This window comes from Phallusia mammillata, chromosome 4, assembly GCF_965637545.1.
Source record: "Phallusia mammillata chromosome 4, kaPhaMamm4.hap1.1, whole genome shotgun sequence".
NCBI lineage: Eukaryota > Metazoa > Chordata > Ascidiacea > Phlebobranchia > Ascidiidae > Phallusia > Phallusia mammillata.
Genome location: NC_137255.1, coordinates 11,058,020 through 11,074,464, shown reverse-complemented (window position 1 = coordinate 11,074,464; position 16,445 = coordinate 11,058,020). Strand labels below are relative to the sequence as shown.

General features: G+C 38.1%; 3 protein-coding genes across 4 annotated transcripts in view; 2 read left to right on the top strand and 1 right to left on the bottom strand.

The window, feature by feature from the left end:
- Positions 1-1,043, top strand: part of LOC145222386 (sushi, von Willebrand factor type A, EGF and pentraxin domain-containing protein 1-like) — a 39,293-nt gene extending 38,250 nt beyond the window's left edge. The window contains exon 55 of the mRNA XM_080088492.1: positions 392-1,043. Coding sequence (XP_079944618.1) covers positions 392-547 — 156 coding nt within the window. The 3' untranslated portion in view covers positions 548-1,043. The remainder of the gene's footprint in view (positions 1-391) is intronic.
- LOC145222388 (lysyl oxidase homolog 3-like) lies at positions 570-11,347 on the bottom strand. Of its 2 annotated transcripts, none has more exons than XM_080088493.1 (15): positions 11,119-11,347; positions 10,394-10,574; positions 9,532-9,683; positions 8,963-9,174; positions 7,965-8,160; positions 7,570-7,756; positions 7,302-7,483; positions 6,926-7,081; positions 6,691-6,865; positions 5,347-5,433; positions 5,099-5,258; positions 1,842-2,036; positions 1,140-1,203; positions 965-1,076; positions 570-899 (listed from the first exon to the last, which is right to left on the bottom strand). In XM_080088493.1, the coding sequence occupies exons 1-15, from the start codon at positions 11,200-11,202 to the stop codon at positions 841-843; spliced, it is 2,202 nt and encodes a 733-aa protein (XP_079944619.1). In that variant the 5' UTR covers positions 11,203-11,347; the 3' UTR covers positions 570-840. The 2 variants fall into 2 exon arrangements, with proteins under 2 accessions (XP_079944619.1, XP_079944620.1); XM_080088494.1 differs by lacking the exon at positions 11,119-11,347 and adding an exon at positions 10,877-11,035.
- Positions 11,348-14,233: 2,886 nt separating this feature from the next.
- LOC145224834 (uncharacterized) lies at positions 14,234-16,254 on the top strand. Its single transcript, XM_080091422.1, has 5 exons — positions 14,234-14,429; positions 15,032-15,210; positions 15,289-15,441; positions 15,743-15,853; positions 15,913-16,254. The coding sequence occupies exons 1-5, from the start codon at positions 14,345-14,347 to the stop codon at positions 16,123-16,125; spliced, it is 741 nt and encodes a 246-aa protein (XP_079947548.1). The 5' UTR covers positions 14,234-14,344; the 3' UTR covers positions 16,126-16,254.
- The last annotated feature ends 191 nt before the right edge of the window (positions 16,255-16,445 follow it).

Below are 16,445 nucleotides of genomic sequence, written 5' to 3'. Positions count from 1 at the left end.
AGCAACAATATTGTTGTGGGTTAGCAATTTGAACATGTTCTTTTATTTATACTTTGTTAAAAATAATATTTTTACCCTAATTTAGTCCACCAACATATAAAATAAGCAAGTTTGCATATTTTACATTTGTAAATGTCCTAAAAAGTTTTCAATTTTGGTGGTTGGCACAGTTCAAATTTAATTTCAGGAATATTCATCTGTGTAAAGTAGTGACCCATTCATAAGAATAAATGTTCCTTGTTATAATAAAATATGACATGTATCGAAACCAAACTGATTGCATAGTTAATGAAATAACAATTTAATAGATACTTACTCTTCCAGTTACTTGCTAGGAGTAAAAATGTACACAGAAAATCTTGCTTAATGTTTTTATTATTTTTTTAAACAGCATTCAGAGCCACTAATTTGTTCCTTCAACAATATGTGGTATGTGGTCGGTATAGCCAGTCACAACCAAGTTGGATTAAAAACTACCCGTCGATTGTATGCAAGTGTTCAAAGTGATGAGATGTGGTTTAAAAAGTTTGTGGATGTCAACATTTGAATTTTGTACATTCTCAACTCTGTTAGCTCTGCAGGATGTTTTATTTATATTCAATATACGTTCATTGTCAATCTTTTTGACAAATAAAAAGCATTAATGGCAAAAGAACATAAGCAAAAAAAAGCTTTTGGGCGCGAGAAATATTTTACATTCAGTTCAAAAATGATAAACATGGTTTGCAATAAAAACATCCCCACTTCATCCACTTATGGCAAACTGTTGCATTATGAATAAAAGTAATGCTTAGAAAGGAACTCCTCATTTTTAAATGCTAGGCAAATTAAATGTGATCTTCATGGGTATATACTTTCCTTGTAGTATTGTGCAATTGTAGCTGGGTCATAGTGATCAGCTGCAAAATAAATAATATAATAAACTAGTGTTAACTTGAACAATTTAGAGCTGCACAACACTTACGAATGTGGCAGTTCCATGCCCATACTCTGTGGCCATCATATTTCAAATTGCAATAAACTTCATTGTTTTGAAAGTCTGATTCTGCTACTAGTGAATGGGGATTTACTCGAACCTGTAAATAAATAAAAAATCTAGTTTAATTGCCACCTAAATTTATTTATATTGCAGCAGTTACACGCAGCAAGTAGTTTCCTTTCTTCACATCAGAGATGTCAATCCACTGGCAGTCAATGTTGTATCTAACAATCAAACAAAAAGGCACATTTCATAATCCCATTCAGACTTTTGTAAAATATTTGTGCGAATGCATTGACACTTCAAACAAACTTAAATAGTTTAATCATAAACATTACTGCCAAGGTAATGGTGTATATAGAATACATCGTGTATACCGTGTTCCACAGCTTGATTGAAAACATGTACTGATGATGACAACAGAGATTGTCGAAACGTCTACACGATGTATTCTATATACACCATTACCTTGGCAGTAATGTTTATGATTAAACTACTTTTCAAGTCCGTGCATAGTGTTCCTAATTAAATAGTTTAAATTAGCACTATCGTATGTCTTGTAGTGAGATAAAGTGTTTGAAAGTAAATTACAGTCATAATAATAATAAAGTTATAGAAATGAAACGAAAAAAATGTGCAATATGAAGTCTCATTAATTGTTGTAATAGCACCTAAACTCTTCTGCTGTTTACATTGCAAACATAAATAAAAATGCGTAAGGGAGGGGATTAAAATCGGTAAGAAACGGAATGCCTAGTGTGGTCAGATTATTTCCACATATTCATCAACATGTCTAGTCTCTTTTCAGATGTGCTCGTTACAAATTTTACAATGCTTTTAGTCAGTAGTTTGTACTGCTTACTGATAGTTATCTGCGCATCCAACTGCAATGCCTTGATTGCCACCACCAGGTTGATCACAATCAAACCTCTTTGGTACACCAGGGTCGCACTCTGTGTCCTCCAGACAGAAACTTGCTTTGTGACCCTCTGCAACTTCGGTGCGGTTCAAGTCAAGTATGTCATAATGAGTAAATTGTGACATGCTGTGATAATGCCTGTAAAGTATATTTAATGTGTGTTAAAAACTTCTAAATGAAGTAACACATTTGTTCTGATCAACATAAAAGATGTGACTATGAGATTGAAGGTCAACATACTCTTGTCACTGTTGGGTTTAGGATTTTGGTCGTTGGCATCCTTTTTCGGTGATTGTGACAAAAAAAATTCTGGGTCCCAACAATAACATGACATTTTACAAAATAATTGTTCCTGCAAGCAGAAACGAATGGGTTCCCGCATAAACGTATACACACAAATAGATCGTAGGATGAAAATGGTGTGATCATTTTTATGTTTAGAAAGACAAATACGCAAAAAGGAAGAAATGCATTAATTAAACTCAAATCAAAACTTATATCTTCCCAAGTAGTGAAAAGGCACAAAAACAAAACGTTACTAATAAAATGGTGTATTGCCAGGAAATTCAAATTGTTTCACAAATAACACTGACAAACAGCTGCAGCACATCCGTTTGAGCGCGTGTTATTACGTAAAGCCAACCATATCAGACAACTGCAAATCACAGTAGCCTACGCCAGGCCCATCAAAGGCGTTTTACCGTATTAGTCGGTCACCATGCATTCACCACCATAGCATTCAAGGCGTAGGTTAGAAACATCAAGTCTGCGTTTTCCCATCAAAGGCGTTTTACCGTATTAGTCGGTCACCGTGCATTCACCACCATAGCATTCAAGGCGTAGGTTAGAAACATCAAGTCTGCGTTTTCCCATCAAAGGCGTTTTACCGTATTAGTCGGTCACCATGCATTCACCACCATAGCATTCAAGGCGTAGGTTAGAAACATCAAGCCTGCGTTTTCCCATCAAAGGCGTTTTACCGTATTAGTCGGTCACCATGCATTCACCACCATAGCATTCAAGGCGTAGGTTAGAAACATCAAGTCTGCGAAGGGACTCGAACCCACGACTAAAGTCTTTCCAGAACTCGCGCTCTACCAACTAAGCTACGCAGGATAAGCGGTAAAGCCCCTAAAAGTCGAATCACAAGCACCATTGCCGGTCCTGTCTTGTATACTGCACATGTCAGCTTCGTTAGGGCAGGGGTCCACAAATAATTTTTGGCGCGACCCTAAAAAAATTGCTCTAAATTCTCGCGACCCAAGCATCATGTCTGTGGAAAATACTTATCAACTAAATATCAATATTATGCTATTGTCAGTTGCTATTTTTACATAAAACATGAGGTAAACTAACGTATTTATTCCAGGGAGTCGAACCGCTTGTCATATGGGTTCAGGTTCGGTTCGGGTTCACTTGGCTTTGTTTCAAAGGGTTCGGGTTCGGTTCAGGTTTTCAAAAATGTATATTTTCGGGTTCGGGTTTTGTTCCGGTTTGGGCAAATTATCCGGTCCGAACCGGTTTGCGGTTTTTAAACCGGTTCAAATTTTTATTTGTTTTAATTTAATTCTACCCATCATCTACCTGGCCTTATCAAACTCCAAAAGAATTTTGCCCGTGCACTGTTGCACAGTTTTGACACGCCCTATAAGCGTTATCTCGTGTATCTTCAGTGTGCTGTTCTGAAAAAAATCACAAAATAGAAAACAGACTTCATGTTTTACTGGTTCGGTTCCGGTTCGGGTCCAACGCCAAACAAAATATCGGGTTCAACTCCGGTTCGGGTTTTTAGAAAATAGTGATTTTCGGTTCGGGTTTAATGAAATTAACCGCTCCAACCGGTTCGCGGGTTCGGGTTCCGTTCCGGTTCGACTCCCTGATTTATTCTAACAAACGAGAACTGTGGGCTCTGTGTTGAGAACACAGCTAATAAGAAAACGCATGCTTGCATAGGTGCGCCTAACTTTTTGCATTGTTACATAGACTGTATGTCACAGTTACGTAGTCATACGTAACAATGCAATCATGATTAAAAGGTTGAAAAAAGCCGAAATTCATTAATAGGCTACTGTAGATCAGTGCTCTTCAACCGGTGTGCACGGTGCACCAAAACAGGTTTTTTTAAGATTTGGTTTGGGTGACCGCTAAGTAGTTTTAAGAGACCGCAAGTGTTTCATTTAAATACGAAAAAATAGCCATATTTGCTTAAACGAATTATTTATTAGGCTACTGGCAAATTTTGGGAAACCGCTGGAGAAATTTGGGGGACCGTTTCGGTCCCCCAAAACACATTGCACCAAAATATGCATGGGGTGCACCAGTACGAAGGGGGTATACAAGGGTGCATTACAAACTTTTAATGAACCATTAATATTTGACTGTCAGGATATTAGAAAAAAGATGTAGGTTTCAAATGATGTGAGCCAAGGTAGGCTAAACTTTTTTAATGTTTTATCACCGTGTCCAAGTTTGATAGTGCGTTACAGTCCGGTTATATTAGGACATCGAGTTTAAGCTTATCGCGAACATATGCTTGGAGTATTTGAAGCAATTCAAGCATTTTTTTGCCAGCTCTGCTCGGTTTGATTGACATGATAATACGCATAATGATTTTTCATATCGCTTTTATCTCAGTTAACCGTTTTAAGTAAACAGGGTGCATGAGTTCGTCACAACAACTTTAAGGGTTCACCAAGCCAAAAAAGGTTGAAGAGCACTGCTGTAGATGCGATGCTTATATTCATGGGAAATTTAAAATATCTCGCGACCCAGACTGGAAGGTCTCGCGACCCACTATTTGCGGACCCCTGCGTTAGGGGATTGCCAGTTCGACCATATTGGTTAAGATGAACATAAATTCATAACTGAGGTTAGCCCTAAAGCGTCTATGGAAACCACGGGTCACGGCACACTGATATATAAATCACAGTAAAAATAAACAATTAACGTGTGAAAGATTAGGCCTAGACCCTTTAGGAGAGGAAACCTATTTTAAGTATTCATTTTTGGGGATCAGTGCTTTAGCGCTGAATCAGTAAAATGCAATATTTAGTTCATAGTCCATGCAAAAGTGAAATAATCTATCATAAGGGGAAAATAATTTACTTACATGCAACGTAAAATTGGAAAAAAAGCTTGTAACACTTGGGACAAGGCCTAGCTTAGTAGTTTTAATTTCAATTTCTTGTAAAAGTTTATACCCATGACATTGATGCCATATCCAGTCCCTTGGTTGCTTTGCTGGTTGAAAGTCGGTTCTGCCTCTGTTCCAGACCCGTGTTGAAAACCTTAGCAATCTTCGAGTACCATACGGGTCATCAATCATCTGATCTGCCGAAGACGCCAGGCAGTTTTCCTCCGCTGTATCCAATAAACATGTAGCCTATTGTTGATGTTAAATTTTCGGTGTGGTAGTAGGCCTACTCTTGTGACTGATAGCAAGCCATACCTGCGCACCGAAGGTTGTGTATTGGCTGTTCATCAAGATGTATTGATTGTTGTAGGAGTGGAACGTCCTGCACCAAATCTGGTGACACTACAAAATACAAATAATATTTAATCGGCGTGGTCTGGTGTCTATCAGGCAGTGATGGGGAGACTCGAGTCAGTGACTCGACTCAGGTCGCCTTTTTAAAAGACTTGACTTGACTCGGGTCTCAGTTGTGAAAAGACTCGACTTGACTTGGACTCGTCTTAGTAGAGACTCGACTCGGACTCGGACTCGTTATTTCACCAACAAAACGGAAATTTCTAATAATTAATAACCTGTTCAGTTGGCTTTAACCAAACAACAGCAGCAATTTACTGTGCTATGCGAAGTTATTTTTGCTTAACTTTAACGTAACGAAGTCGCTGCTACATGAACAAACTTTGTTACGCTGGCATTAAGCGTTGTACTTATAGCTTGGGTTAAGGTAAATCAAATGCATGTCAAGGCCAAGTATTCGCTTTAAAGCGCTTATATTACTGAACAAACGCTCTAGCGCATGCAGTAAAATATCAATTTTTGGTTTGAAAAAACTCCAGATTGACGTTCTTTTCCACGCTGTTTAATGAGTGTCAATTGACGTGTTTCGTTAAAGTTGACCGTACTTTAAGAAAGGGACGATGATGGGATTTGTTCGCTGTAACGAAGTGGTGTCCGTTTTTAAGGTAAAAAGGTCGCGATGAACCGTTCAAATAGATTAACTATCTAAACCTTTAACCTTTCCTCGCAAAATTTTTTGGGACTTGCCTTGACTCGAACCGCTAATGACTTGACTCGACTTGAGACTCGAACCTCATTTGACTTGACTCGGCTTGAGACTCGACTAATAGGACTCGTTACCCAACCCTGCTATCAGGTGATCCCATATGTGGACTAAAACAGCGCGTCTTCAATCTATGTCCTACGGTGAAAAAGGAGAAAAAGTGTCCGTTATACTTAAAGAGCAACAGAAAGATTATAACCGTGCCGCGGCAGATGGTAAATACATGGGAGACATATAAAGAATAAATTCATTTCTAAAAATGTTAGCTATAATTTTGTAATTTTAAAAAAATCCTTTAAAATAAACGAAAAACGTATCACATTAAGAAACTTAAGTGAATTTTGTAATGGACTCTACTGAAACCTTTCCACGTTATTCGCCAATGTGTTTACAAATCAGACAGCCCTGACCACATCTGCTATCTATAAAGTTTTAGTTTGTAGTGATCAAACATTCTATGTCAAAAAAGCATTGACAAACTTGCAGCAATATCGACACATATCATGGCTTTTCACGCTTACAATAACTGCAACAATACCTACTTTCAGTACATATCACACCAGCAAATGGAGTTAGTGTATGAGTTGCCGCACCACAAGATTGCAGGTGCCTGCCGTCGTGGTGACAGTGGTGAACTGCGGATTCATCTCCCACACAATTTACACCAGTCATTTTAATAACTGTAGCATTTTCACTACCAGGAAAGAAATATACATCCTGTCGAATAAATTTATTGTGACCTCCTCTATTTTTCCTCTTTGAATCAGACTTTCGTACCTTAAGCGCGTGCAACGCGAACCCGAGTCCAAGTTGTTTGCACACAACTTTTGCCTCTGTAATTGTCCAATTATCACTGCAAACCGGACCCCAACTTTGCTTTACCCTCACTTCAACTCTTCCTTCTTTGGGATTTCGTCCACCCACCAAGCGAATCTGAATGTGAATTTGAAATATTTAGTACCGCAGTCAAGTAGCCCAAAAATGCATGTCAGATTTCGTGGAAGTGCATCCTGTCCGCTTTTTGTCCGAGCTGTTGGATATACGTCTACGCCGTACTATGCTTTGAAAGGGTAAATTTTTGTTTTTTACCCCTTTAGCAGTTTGGACAGGAACAAATTGGCATTTGTTTGAAAGAAAACGGAGATACTATAACCTTCTTGTGTGTTCCTGTGTTGGGAACATGACATGCAACGCCAATTTCTTCCGAATGCGTACACGCATGTGGATCACTATCGTCATCAGGATCACGCCTATCCAGTACCGAGTGCTCACAATTGAGTAGACTCGTCTCATTTCCAATACATTGGACACCGGAAAGCCAGACGGCACTTTGCCCTAAAATGTTTAAATTTAAATGAGTTGGTTTATTATCTTATTAAAACGTCGTTTCAAAAAAGACTTTGATAGAAGAAAATAATTACCTTGCCCGAAATATGAGTCGATCAAAACCCTCTTTGCAGAACCGAATCCGAGTTCCCTGCAGGCCACGTTTGAGGCGCGAAGATCAAAACTTCGATGACAAATAGTTCCCCATCGTCCTGACATTTTGATTTCCAACCGACCTTCTCCTTCTGACGCGCCAGCTTTTAACCTCAGGTTTCCGCTGAACTTTTTATCACAATTTAACATATTTGAAGTCATTTGGGAGAAATTTATTTTCATTTGCTAATCGGTGTTAAAGTTGTATACACATAGTTATTTTATACGGTAAATTATAATGCAATGGAACACTCAAAAAAATGGCTGACACGTTAATCTCAAATTATTTTTTTAATCAATGAAAAAATGTTTCCACAAAGACAGCCGTGTATGGTACCTTTTTTCTTCTTCTGCTGTGACCTGAACTGGAATATCTCGGAGACAAACATTTGATGGCGAGGGGTCCACTACCTTCGCATCGGTTGTGCTTGTCAGCATTGTGTACGACGTACGAGCAACGCTTCAAGCTGTTTTCATCACCGTAACATGTGACATTCGATAAAACGTAATTGTGCCTTTTTCTTGCTTTTGCCCTGACGAAACAATACAATGTTGATAAAGTTAAAGGTTAAGTTGATTCTAAACCAAGGGTGTGCAACTTTGTCACTGTGGGGCCAAATAAAATTACCATGATCGCACTTTTATGATTTTACTTTGCAGAAGGTGATTTTACTTTGTTTGCTGCATCCTGCAAGTTAAATTCGCATTTAATTCTAGCCGTATGTTGTCAGGTCGCAGAAATGCTCGAAAATATGAAATAATATTTGGATTCGTTTGTCAGTACATTTGACATCTCCGCGGGCTGCACAACCTTTAATCAGTTGGCCACATTTGGCCACAGGCCGCAGGTAGCACCCCCGTTCTAAACAGTACCAGGAATTGTAAGTTCCATTTTTAGAAAAGAACAGTTTTCTTTGTGCAACCAAACCGAAGCACAAGACCTTTCCTCTACGGCTGTTGATAGTCAAGTGCTCCATCGTGACCAAGCAGGTGAACAGTGTCATGTTTCAGCTTAATGCTTGTCGGGCACAAGGTTAAAATTTTTTCATTTTTTGGGTGTTACTCAGTACGCAGAGGGTGTTTTGCTTCTCGTTGCGCTTGAATTTTGTGGCATTTTATCACTATTAAATGTCGATGTAACATGTTCTATTTTGTTTTGGTTTTGTTGCGGTTATGTTACGACATTTTCATACTTTGCGCGGCACGTAATACCTAACATACTTAAAAAATTTCAAAATTATGCATTTTTTAATAGGCAATTACTTTTGTGTAAGCACCGACCAATACAAAGCGAAAGCGCCCATACTACCAAAGTAAAAAATCGTGACCACTTACATGTACTTTTTGAGGCCGTGTATTGGAGCTGCTGTAGGAAAACCAAGTTGTCCGCAAACCACAGTTGCTACATTCTTGTCCCACTCATCGGTGCATATCTTCCTCCATTTATTTTGATATAAAATTTCAACAAATCCATGGGTTTGCAGAATACGACGCCGTTGACCCCGAGGTGGTTTTAGCCTTAGAAAGTCGAGTTCACCAGACGAAACCTACAATTTGCGATTATGTTTTACCGATTTTGCCGCAATGAATATTACGACAAAAAGGTAACAAACGCACTACAAAACTACATTCGAATGTTTGTGCCCCAAAAATCTAACTAGACACAAAACAAAAAGAGGCGCAAGTTTAGAACTCACGCGTGGTGCCGCAGTTTGTTTGTTAATCTTATTAAGTATGAAGGCATTACCAAAGTTATAACTAATATTGCTTTTTAAGACAAACTTAGGTTTTCACTTTTATGTTTAACGGTTAATTGTTTAGCTTTAGTGGGTATGTGTAGTTCAGTTTGTTTTATATTATTGTCAATGCCTCGACATTGTACATCTTTATTTTTCAAAACTTACACTACTTTTTGCGCCATATATTCTTCTACTATTACATCGAACGCCTGCGTCTTCATGGTGAGAACAATCATGTTCTCCCCAACCGTTAAACGGGCAGTCGGATATATTGTCCTCTTCTCCCGTGCACAATACGCTATCCATCCAAATATTACCTGAAAATCGGTTTTATTGGGTTGTCCGTCATTGTGACTAAGTAAGTTGAAACCAAAATCCGCTATTTTAGTGTTTTATCACATAAATCAAACTCCGGCCCTCGAGGTCATTTCATCCGGCCCGCGTCCACATTTTTCGGTTTGCCAAATCGTACTTTGTATAATTCAAAAATTAATCTACTTCTTAGGAAAGTTTTTCAATATGTATAAGTATATGTAGAACATGTAGAATTAATATCACCTAGTTTCATAAGATAACAACGCCCAGAATTCATACAAGGTCAATTTGTTACGTCACATACAAGACTACAAGTGTTAATTGTGCGCAAACAATTGCCTTCGTTTGTTACTTGTGACAAAACATACAAGCATTGCTCGTAAGATGAGACTAGCATCACCAGATTTTAAATGAGATTGTAGAAAGATCATATCTTGGCGTCCCTATAAAAATCGCCTCGCGGGCTAAGTTTGGAAAGACGGCGCTAAGGCATGAAAACTATACGGCCCGCGTGAATCATTAATAAACTTATCCGGTGCGTAGTAAAAACTAGCATATAGTTAACAAACGTCGGTGTGACGCCTAAAAGACATGTTTAGGCGATTTCTTTTCTCTACACTGAATGTGACTCCTTGTAGGCTAAACCACAATTTGAATTGATCGAGTTTAAACTCGTGTAAGTAAGAGTAATTAAGATACTAGAAAATCACACCTTCTCCAGGACCAAATTTGCCGCTGTGGACATATTCTAATGCTCCGTCGTATCCAACCATTCGACAAACGACAGAGGCACTGTCAATATTCCAGTCATCGTCACAAATGGTGCCCCATTCACCGTTGTGAAATACTTCAACCCTTCCATCCGTGGGTTCATCGCCGCCCATAAGCCGCACCTACATGTACATCCCGATTAGACTATATAAAGCATCATTGAAATATTTCCTCTAAATACGGCAGTCTATAGCGGCAAAATAGCTTTTCGAAAGCGCTTTAGATTACTATACTTGGGTTTTAACGGTTTTAGTTAACGTTTTTTTTTAACGGAATGTAATGTGAATTAAAACACAATTTATGTCTATAAATCGGCAAAACATCGTCCAACAAAATAATTTTCATTACCAAGGGGTAACTGCCGTGTAAAACGTGTTACGGTTCATGTCAAAGTTCAATGCAGAGATTGTGTGCTGTAACTCACGTAGGCTACACTGCAAAGTTTTAAATGGCCCCGAGCCATCGAAGGAACTTGCCAAGCATCATAATATCCGCCATACAGAGTATTCACTTTTGATATTAAAAGGTGTGAAATTCGTCACTTTTTGTGCTTTACATAGCGTTACGGTAACCTGGTAGAAATTAACATCTCTTACTCTGTTACAGCCCTGCAAGACATTACCGATCCGGCGTTAAATATTTAGTCCATTTAATACATCCACTTACTTTTGTAACGTTTTCGCTGGCCGATACAAATCCACATTGCAATAGTCCACAAATCAGAAACGTGACAACCGTACACTTATCCATGTTCCAAGCAGTGATGTTGGTTAATGATCACCACACCGTATCTCTCACATCTGTCTCATTATTAACTTTATGCTGGCTAAAAGCTAATGACACAATCTACAGGTTTCCTGTGTTAGACGTCATTCCATTGCCACGTACATGTGAAATTACTGGCTAATGTCAATTGGCACAAATGTAGACGTTCTTGGGTGCAGGCACGCGGAAACCACGAGTGTGTGGCTGTCTGGTGAAGTTGCCCAAACATTTTTTTGGGCTATTGCGTATCTCTCATCACTGTTCTTTTATCAACATTCGATCTTTTAACAACATTCACCCAACATTTCATTCTACTAATTCTTATTTCTTTCCACGTAGGCCCCGAAAAATTTTGTACCTAAGACTTACTTTACGCAGTTGCCTCAAGAAATCCCCGTAAGAATGCGAAGTGTACACGTTGGGAGAATTTAACACATCTTCAAAAGTTTTTTTTTCGCTTGAGTAAAATTGGATAAGTTTAGTTATTCTTAATACCGCCGTACCGTTTGGTTTGACACCATGTTGACCATGGGTGTCAGGTTTTTTTTAAGATTTGGTTTGGGGGACCGCTAAGTAGTTTTAAGAGACCGCAAGTGTTTCATTTAAATACGAAAAAATAGCCATATTTGCTTAAACGAATTATTTATTAGGCTACTGGCAAATTTTGGGAAACCGCTGGAGAAATTTGGGGGACCGTTTCGGTCGGTGGGCTATATAAACAACTTCCGACATCAAACGAGGGCCATACAATATGTTTTCATGTACACAATAAATTTTAAACTCTACCAAAGCACCAATACATTTATTTTCTAAGACAGTGGTCGGCAACCCCCGGTCCGTGTCCCGGTGCCGGTCCGCGAGGTCTTCGTTACCGGGCTGTATCATTTTTCAGGTTAAACGCTTTAAAACATTTTGTCCATGTCTCCCGAGGATGGTAAACAAATTTAGGCGTTTTAATTGCTAAATATTTGCATTTTTAAGGCCGGTCCGCGATAAAATTTTAGTTTCAACAACTTTCCGCAGTACAAAAAAGGTTGCCGACCCCTGTTCTAAAACAATCAGAGTTTCGCCGCAACACTGGCTTTCACAACTAAATAATTGTTTACCTATGACGTCACATTCAGTGAAGTACTTGCAAACTGCTGTATATGGCCCAACGGTTAGAAAACGCTGGTTTAGGACTTATTATGTATAGCATAGCAACTTAGGAGATTTGCCAAAAACTAGTGGAACATTTTGCTGAATTCCTAGATGATTTGCATGTTTTTCTCTAAACAGTGTGTTGGTGACTAAATAGCATGACGGACCGGATTGTGGCCCGCGGGTCGCCTGTTGCACACCCCTGATGTAGATCATATACTGCTAGTAGTAAGGCCTTCAGGACTGATGTTGCGATTTTATGCACCGTTTTGTAACAAGTGACCGTTTTTTAGCCGGTTTACTATGTGAAGTGACATTTTTTAAAGAACGATAATATTTCCATACTATATGTAAGGTGATACATACATACAGACACCTAAATTTTATGCAGCAAATTGCTACAACTTGTACGCCAACACCAAATTTCATTTACCCACGGTCCCACCTAAATTTGTAGTCATTGCTTGTTTTGAGTTCGATATTAGGTAATAGTCTTTAGATCGTCACACAAACAAACCTTCTGCTTTCTAATGCTACTTTAATTAGTCGGCTCAAAGTTCAAACCACTAAAAATGTTGGCAATCGAAGCTATAACAATGACAAAACAAGTAAATTGGCACGCGGCGTTAAAAAGGCTACCGATATCTGCTCGCTCCAAATACAAACCTGAAAGTTGTTAATGTAAAAATCACACCACACGAAGGTCGCAGTATTTGTCCGGGAAAATGTTAGGACGACGATTGCAAGCTTTTAATGCGGTTCAATGGTTAGCACAACCGCAATTGTTCTGGTCATTGAGTGTCTGTCATTGACTGAGCGCAGAATATGTGACGCTCTGACTATTATGACGTGACATATATATATCACCTACGATATTTTTTTATTTTTGAAAATTGAAATATTCCAGATTTTGAGCTTTCGATGGATATGGAAAACGATCTTCGATGATAAGTGCTCCTATCAGCTCATTGTTTTTTCACACTGGAAAGATTTGGCAAATCACCAAGCATTATAAATGGCAATGATCGACATCTAAAAGATGTCATTCATTTCTCCAGCTGCAAGTTGAGAAACGTTTAAGTGGCAAAATATTATTCACTATAACAGAGTTTTTTTGAACTTGATCACAAAACAATTGCATGTAAAAACAATGAGCCAATACATTTTTGGATATTTAGAAGTCAATTATAATATATGGCCTACTAATTTTATCCATGGAGTCACCGAAACTTGGCAAATGTTTTCAATGGGTCACGGCTCCAGAAAGGTTGGAAACCGCTGATTTAAGGCATTCAGTTTTCCTTTAACGTTGTCGATACGGCGTCACAGTATGTGGAGAATTGATTGTTGTATTAACCACTTGGTAAATATTGACATTTACGAATAGCGAAGGATGCTCTGTAATTACCAAAACAGGAAAATTTTTGCTATATGGCTGACGCATATATAGTTATTATGTACGTGCCATCATTGTTTATGTTGTTTCAACGACCACTGAAAGTCAAACTCATTATTGTTAAAACACGACCTAAGTTCTGAGCAACTAAGTCGACACACGACCTTAGTTGTTCTTCCAAGGTCTTACGTGAAAAGTAACAAGTCCATTCTCGTGAAATGTCGCTTGTTTCGGTTTTGTTTTTGTTGCCAAATTGTTAAAATCCAAAACTGTTTCTGACATTGTTGAACATTCCTTCGGGCTAATACAATTGGGACTGGGGAAATAACATAAATGGGTAAGAAATCGATGGGTAATGTAAACGAAAATTCGTAGCAATGTTCCCGACATATCAATGTAATGTTTGCGTCAGACTTATGGGAAACCCTGAGACGATGTGGGCTTCCGAAAACTGAATGTGCCGGTAATCATCTGCTAACAAGAGATCGCCGAACCAAAGTCCACTGTTTCAAGGACAATTTGATGGAGACGAGCCACTCAACAACTACAGCACAAACTGTCCAACCTAGATTGCAGAAGTAACAAGACAAAATGGTAAAAATAATATGTGCGGGTTTGCCAAAAACTGGAACCAAATCTTTGACAGCTGCTCTTCATACTCTTGGCTACAAAAAGAGTAAGTTCTGTTGCATTTGTGTTTTTGTTGTTATTGTTTTTAACTTTTCGTGATAGTACGTGCCTAAAAATACCCAACCGAAAGCAATGTAGTGTATATGCGTTAACTTTGGTATCACGGTGCCAAACCAGTACGCAGGTAATTTTAGATTTTTATCTTCGAAAACTTTGACTGTAAGGCATGTATACATTATAATTTAAAACAATTTTCAATTACCGACGTGTGCAACATGCTTCTGCCATGAGTCTAAGTCTACAAGACATAAGAAAGATTGGTAGTATCGATTCCCATTTGTGCTTTTTTAAATCGGGTTTAGCTGATCTAACCCATTTCATTTAACTAAAAAACTTTAACAAATACACCCAGTCTATGTTTCAACCGGGAACTCTGTCTCATAAATAAAAATGCACTAACTTTAAGTGATTGTCAGCGCCAACAGAACCACCAATTAAATCGTTAAATACAAATCTTGTATTATTATACAATCGAATTTAAATGAAAATAAAAACGAAAAGTTTAAATGATCGAAACATAATGAGCCATTTCAACACATTTGAGAAAACGAACAAAATTACTAAAATTGTTGGCTCTTATATTTCTAGTCTACGATTACTTGGAGCACATAGATATGTTTATGGACGATTATCAACGATTTTTTGATGGAACAATGCCGTTGTCAAAAATATTGGATAAGTATGAAGAGCACGGAGTGGAATGCCTTGTTGATATGCCACCCTCGTTTCTGTTTGAAGAATTTTACAAGCGCTGGCCCGATGCAAAGGTTAGCTTCGTTTACACGCAACTGTGACTCTGTTATGTCAGCAATAACTAAATATGTTAACATTGAACAAAAAAACAGGTTATTTTGACCGTTCGAGAAGAAGATGCATGGTACGTTAGCATTAAAAAGATGAATGACGCCATAATGTCAGATTATTACTGGATGACTTATCTTTCTCAAGTGTCCAAAAAGTTTGACATATTCATGAGACAACTCTACCAATACATGTTTGTAAGTAGTCATTAAATTTGTGATCATTCTAATGCAAACAAAGCAGTGATTCACGTTTTTCACTGAACATCCTTCATGTATTTTTATGCGAGAATTTGGGAATATACAGCACCAAAACGCGATAATACTTAGGGGAAATTTACGTCACAATGAATCAACAAATGGCTGTCTATTTAACAATAGATCAAAAAAACACTTTTAATGTCATTTTAGTCTCGTAACTATTTAATGCTAATTGGCCTACTACTGTCGCCAACCGGAATCCAAGAATTTTTTGTAAGTTATTTCGTGTAAACAACAGGGATGTGGGCTTGAAAAATCTTGGCTATGGAGGATTCATTACAGACGCCACAACGCTTACGTGGAAAAAGTTATTCCGCCCAAAAACCTTTTGATACTTGACGTTGGCAAGGTAGGGAAGGTGTTTAAAGTTAAACAATGACAATTTGAAATAAAACTTAAATTTTAAAGGGATGGAAACCGCTTTGCAACTTTTTGGATGTAGACATACCGGACGTGGATTTTCCATTCGTAAATGCGGCTGGTTCGAAAGGCAACATTATAGAAAGATTGATCACCACAACGAACATAGCTAAACAAGCCAGATACGAAATTATAATGCGGTTGATTTTTATTGGAATTATCTGCTCAGTTTTCTTCTATGCAATATATAGCTGTTTTTGAATATTTCAATTTCTACTCATATTTTTATATTTTTACGCTTCATATGTACGATGTGCAGATATATCATCGTTTTTTTGAAATTTAGGCAGGCAAAACTTTTTCTGAAAAATACATCAAGACAGTCAAGAATACACGTCATTGTGTCTTTGACCCAATTGCATATTTTTTGGTTTGCCAAACTGCAGCTTTATTGTGGTATACATGGCTCTATTACCCACTAGGCAAAGTGAGCACATGCTCAGAGCATTAGTAGAAAGCGCACCACAGAAAAAGACGAATCTTCAGGGATGTCCCTTTATTTAAATGTGCCGCCAAACCGT

Bases quoted from the DNA above. Each gene is read 5' to 3' on its own strand.
- LOC145224834 (XM_080091422.1), top strand. From the start codon at position 14,345: ATGGTAAAAATAATATGTGCGGGTTTGCCAAAAACTGGAACCAAATCT. The intron at 14,430-15,031 runs GTAAGTTCTGTT...TTATATTTCTAG, and splicing joins TACTCTTGGCTACAAAAAGA to TCTACGATTACTTGGAGCAC. The intron at 15,854-15,912 runs GTAGGGAAGGTG...TAAATTTTAAAG, and splicing joins TGATACTTGACGTTGGCAAG to GGATGGAAACCGCTTTGCAA.
- LOC145222388 (XM_080088493.1), bottom strand. From the start codon at position 11,202: ATGGATAAGTGTACGGTTGTCACGTTTCTGATTTGTGGACTATTGCAA. The intron at 7,484-7,569 runs GTAATTATTTTC...TAAACATTTTAG, and splicing joins CGACTCATATTTCGGGCAAG to GGCAAAGTGCCGTCTGGCTT. The intron at 7,082-7,301 runs GTTATAGTATCT...ATTCACATTCAG, and splicing joins ACACAGGAACACACAAGAAG to ATTCGCTTGGTGGGTGGACG.